This window comes from Aulostomus chinensis, chromosome 7 (assembly GCF_037954235.1).
Source record: "Aulostomus chinensis isolate RoL2024-O1b breed Wild chromosome 7, RoL_Achi_v1.0, whole genome shotgun sequence".
NCBI classification, from domain to species: Eukaryota; Metazoa; Chordata; class Actinopteri; order Syngnathiformes; family Aulostomidae; genus Aulostomus; species Aulostomus chinensis.
The window spans coordinates 30,174,832-30,180,284 of NC_141326.1; the positions used below are offsets into that span (position 1 = coordinate 30,174,832).

The window sequence follows — 5,453 nt, forward strand, 5'->3', positions numbered from 1 at the left end:
GGAGAAGATGCTGGCCGCCCATGAGGCGTTGTACCAGCAGGGTCTGCGCTCCCTCAGGAAGAAGCTGAGCGCCCTGCACAACAGCACTGTTGCCATCCTTAAGGCTAGCAAGAACGGTGAGGAAACGCCTTTCATCCTGAGCGAGTTTGGAGGTAAAACCTCGGTAGATGACTTGCAGTACGTCTCCTGACCAGCAGAGGCATGCTTCATGCTGTCATGCTTCCCTCAAGTCAGTGAGGAAGAGTTTGGCTCCACAAAACATATTTGTGTTGTAGTTCTGATTGTTGACGCCGTCACTGCTTGAATTGCATGGCTGCTTATACTTGATTGTACAAATGTGGCGGCCATCTTGGTCGGCTACGAACAGCAGCCGCAGTTGGACAGTTGCACGTCTGCTACGTTGGATAACTGTGTTTCGTGCGTTTGAGGGAATATATTTCTACAATGCCACATACAGCCAGTGATGCAAACCAGGTGATGATTGTGCTCAAAGTACAAGTGAACTGAGCGAGCAGTTAGCATTAGCCGCTCAAGCTAACAACCTCGGTTATTCATCCATGTAGGACGAGCTGATATTCAGTCAGTGAGGCGGCTCCTCATCAAGTTCCTCTCTCCAGCTCTTCTAACGTGTTCATTTTCCGTTCAAACACTTCACGGTGCAGCTGGAACGTTCAGGCAGCGGCGTAGAAGAACATGGCCGCCACTCATCTACAGAACACCTGTATCAACTCCTGAATGGTTGATACGGGAATTCTGGGTTGGGCCAATGGTGGGGATTTGTGTTGGCAGTTGTCCAAAATCTAATTCGTCATGATCCCGATCTAAAATGTCCGGCTGGTGAGGGGCTCCATGAGCCCTTCAAAAGATCCACAAGGGCCGGAAAAGTCTTCCCGCCTGCACACGCGTCCTCGTTGGAACGAGTCCTGATTCGAGATGCAGAACGAGGGCGAACCTAAACATTCATGATCAACGACTCTCTCTTGTGTCAGCGTCCTGTCCAAAACCAGAACTACCCCCCCACGGGCGCAGACTGGGCCGGGTGTTCGGAGTTGGCCATGAGGTTCACTTCCTGTGCAAGCCCGGCTACGAGCTGATTGGCCCACGGACACGGGTGTGCCTGGACTCTCTGAAGTGGAGCGGCCAGCAGCCCATGTGCAGGCGTAAGTAACAGTCTGGATCAGGAGAAAAATTCTGATCCAGGGTCAATATTGTAGAACCCTTGAGAACATCCTTAGTCTCAGGGAGTGGGGCGGGAGAGGGGGGGCAGGCTGGGCTCAGCACCGGGCTCGATCAGGTCAGAAAGACCTCTCCCCAAACTGGCTGGGTCAGAACCAGGGAACTGCTGGAATACAGGAGAATACTGACAGGTTTGAAGTCAAACTTCTCAGGGAGAATCCAAGACCAAGACCTGTTTTTTTAATCTCTAAATTGTTCATCTTTCTTCTCAGGACTGAACAGCACCAGAACCCCTCGGCCTTCCTCACCAGCTGCTCCCTCCTCCTCCTCCCCTGTCTCTTCCTCGCTATCTTCACCCTCTCCTCTCTCATCCTGGCCCACGTCTTCCTCTCCCTCCTCCTCCATCCGTCCATCTCACTGCACTCACTTTCTGGGCTCCACCCGCTGCACCTGTGACGTGGGTTTCACCATATCAGGGCGTGACAACAACATCTGCACAGGTGAGAGATCGTCAGCCTTGGATGTCTCATCTTCTTCAGTGCCACGTCAACATGTCGCTAACCTGACAAATCTTTCACGTCCGTCTCTCTCAGACATCGATGAATGTCTTCTGTTTCCTCTGGGCCAGCCCGGCCGGCTCTGTGTCCACCAGTGTGTAAACACACCTGGAAGCTTCCACTGCTTCTGTCCAGAGGGCTACCACCTCGCCATGGACGGCCGCAGCTGCAAAGGTCAGAGGTCAACTGACAGTTAAAAAGGGGTATTGAGACCTGTGTTGGTGACTCTCGGTTCTCCGTCTGCGTCCAGACATCGACGAGTGCCAGAGTCAGAAGAACGACTGCACTCCAGATCAGGTGTGTGTGAACACCTACGGGGGCTTCCAGTGCGTGACGGTGGAGTGTCCTCCCATGAAGAACGCCACATACATCAAGACATCACCCGTGTAAGAGAATCCGCTGGCACCTTTGCTTGGCTCCAGTCCCCGAATCCTCAAATCTTCAGTGACTCAGGGTCTGGATGTGGTAGCTCGCTAGCTAGCTAGCAGCCACGATCAACAAAGTCTTGCGAATCTTAATTTGCTCTAAAAATGAAGTTCGACAGTCGGGGGTGTTGAGGTCTCTGAATGGACGGGGCTGTTTTGTTTGCTTGTTTATGATGTTTGTGTGATGTCAACCAGCCTGACTGCTCTGAACAGACAGACCGTCCTGCTCTAAATCCACCAACATCACATTTCAGCAGCACAATAAAACTGCAGACAAAAAGCGAGAAGGAACACAAAAGAAGCAACAATGAAATCATAAACGTGTCATCTGAAGAGACGGCTTCGATGAGAGGGACCAGAGGGAAGAAAACAATGACTCTTACCTCTGTTACACCCACTTTCCTCCTCCCACCGTCATTTATCCTCCCAGGACGAGAGTCAGACTAAGGTTTGGCCTTAAACGCCCCACTGAGGTTTCCAGGCAGGAGTGAGCCGATGGCGGCCGCGAGGCGTGAAACACGTTATGGTAACAGACAGGAAGGAAGCGGTTTTGGGGTTTTGATTTATTTGGAGTCGTAACTGTAAGTTGACGGGGTGTTGTGGTGTTCGGAAGGGGGGCGTCTGGACCACACGCAGGGACAGACCGAGGTCAAGGGTCAGGTTTGGCCTCCGTCCTACCAGAGGCACTTTAGCTGCAACTTCAGGTCAAAGACAAACAGAGAGCTTGACATTTAGAAGCAGAACTTTAAGCTGCCGGACTTCCAGAACCGAAGGAAGATGTTCTAGCGTCCTGGATGTTCTGTGAAGGCTCAGGATGTTTGCCGTTTTGTTCTCTTTGGGTTTGCTGAGCATGGCGTTGTGTTTGTGGTGTTCCAGGCGCTGTGAGAGGAACCCCTGCATGCTTGGAGACAAATCATGCACTCAGGCGCCAAACTCCATCTCCTTCCACTTCCTGTCTGTGGTGTCCAACATGACCGCCCCTCGCGTCCTCTTCCGTGTGTCTGCAGCTCGCGTGCTGGGTGACACGCTGCGTTTCGGCCTGGCTGGTGGCCGTGGGCGGGGACACTTCAGCGTTCAACGTTCAGGCCGCCAGACAGGGACTCTCCTCCTCGTGACACCCATCAAGGGTCCCGCCACCCTGGAGGCCGAGGTGGAGATGAGTGAGCTGGAGCGCCACACCCTGCTGGGCCGCTACCTCACCAAGGTCACCCTCTTCGTCTCGCCATACGACTTTTAAGGAGCTGGGGGGGTGAAGATGATGCGTATTTGAGTAATGTAAATATTTATTCTCCAACATTAAAGGTGAATTCACGAAGATTCGCTCGCTCAAGTTCTGTAAGGAGCAAACGTCCGACGCTGTTATGACGTAAGAGTTACGCTCCAGACGGCCGAAGAAATCAAATCCTGCTTTTATAGAAATCATAACCAGACAAGAGCCATGGAGTTGTGAAGGAAGACCAACGCTTCAGAGCGTGATGTCATCATTTAGACATCGCCTGGCTCACGGACGTTTCCAGGGAGGAAACTTGGAGTCTCATTATTGTCTCACGTGGAGTGAAAACTCAGGTCAACGATTCCAAAAGATGAAAGATTTCTACCTGTAAACTGTTGGAAATTAAGGTTCTAAAGCTGAGTGATCTTTGACGTGGCCCCACCCACCATCTGACAGGAGGCGGGGCAGAGGAAGGAAGGGGGGCGAGTTTAGACCATAACCTTGCATGTGAAGACAGCAGACAAGTGCTTTAAAGTTTTGGGCCCACTGTTGTGCCTCCGATGTCATCTTAGATTCTGGATCAGGAAGTCCCAACTTCTTCTGTCAGAGATTTTTTTAATCCAGAAAACTGCAGGATGAACAGAGGTTTTACCTTCAAGATGCTTCAGAAGCGGCTGGACTGGAAGAACCCTGCGTCTAGTCTTTCCTTTCATTTGTCGTTTTTGCACTTTGTTTATTCTGACGTTCTCACCAAAACTATCCGACGCTCAATAAACATGTTTACCACCACAGCAACCGCGTCATCAACCTGTGTCCTGACGTGAATCGCCTCAGACGCCATGTTTGGGGACGATCCAGACGAAGACTGGAGGTCTGTTGGATGGAAGCTGCGAGGTCGACATTTTAGGCCTGAAGAATGTGACACGGGGCCGTCAGACAGCCGGAGCCCCCTCGCACTGAACACACACACACACACACACACACACACACACACACACACACACACACACACACACACACACCTGTACACGAGACTGCTGGTCACAAACTACTGAAGGGGATTTCAGTCTTAACAGCAGCCAAACTGAACTTTGGCTCATAAGCAAACTGATGACATCACAAAAGGCTCCGGCATGTGATCCGCCCTTCAAACTGTCTTTACTTCACTCAGCAGGTGGGTTCTACTGCCCAGGTACTGATAGAAGTCTAGCACGAGAAGTTTTTCCCTCCTGAATAACTTCTGAGTGACTCCAGCGATTCTGTGCTGCATCCCTGAGTTCTCATGGTTACCATAGCAACACGTCTGGCTAGAAAAAAACACCTGCAGAGAGTAAATGTTTGTGTTAAAAGTTCCAGTTTTTAACACGTGAGAACAGATACCTGAATACTACTCCGGCGCAGTAAGAAGTATTTGTACTTGGTTACTCCCCATTCACGCCCAGAGCACTGAAATAAACTGAAAAACAAACTAACAATAACCTGAGCTGAAGCAGTGAACAATGGCAGGCGGTGACGGGAGTGATTTGCCGTCGACAGGCTCAGACAGTCGCAGCCGCAGCCGCGATCCGTAACTGAAGGAGGTCAGACTCCTGTTTGAGCGCCGTGCGCGTTTCGCGGGCTTCCTCCGATCGTCCGCAACAGCGCCGTCCCTCAGTCCTCCAAGTCCAGACGCTCAGGAATGTCGCCTCCATTTACTGAATGAAGAGAAGCCACAATAAACACCAGACAGACAGAAATCAGGGCAGAATGGGATTTTCAGAACATCTCAAAATATGAAGAGCGCCTTGAAAAAAGTGTCTCAGTGAAAGAGAAACTCAAGTGAGCTCGCAGACGAGCAGCGAACGAGTCCTTTTGAACAGTCCAGGTTTTCATCTCTGACTTTTCGGATGTAAATTGAGACTGAACGTGAGCGACGTCCTGCAGCGCTAAAGGGTTAACAGCTAGTTAGTTGTTGAGCTCTTAGCCAACTCTAACTCCCTCAGTTTAGTCATGACTGATCTCGGGTCAGTTCACAGCTGCTCATGGGATGAACACACAAACATTGAGGATGAGGAGGCTGGAGACAGAAACCAGGCGAGTGAA

General features: G+C 51.1%; 1 protein-coding gene across 1 annotated transcript in view; it reads left to right on the forward strand.

Moving 5' to 3' along the window:
* The window catches only part of LOC147259464 (fibulin-7-like), a 5,356-nt gene extending 1,949 nt beyond the window's left edge, over nucleotides 1-3,407 (forward strand). The window contains 6 exon segments of the mRNA XM_086207966.1: nucleotides 1-116; nucleotides 990-1,302; nucleotides 1,516-1,676; nucleotides 1,770-1,907; nucleotides 1,984-2,119; nucleotides 3,035-3,407. The exon segment at nucleotides 1-116 is cut by the window's left edge and continues 50 nt beyond it. Coding sequence (XP_086064092.1) covers nucleotides 1-116; nucleotides 990-1,302; nucleotides 1,516-1,676; nucleotides 1,770-1,907; nucleotides 1,984-2,119; nucleotides 3,035-3,395 — 1,225 coding nt within the window. The 3' untranslated portion in view covers nucleotides 3,396-3,407.
* Nucleotides 3,408-5,453: the final 2,046 nt, after the last annotated feature.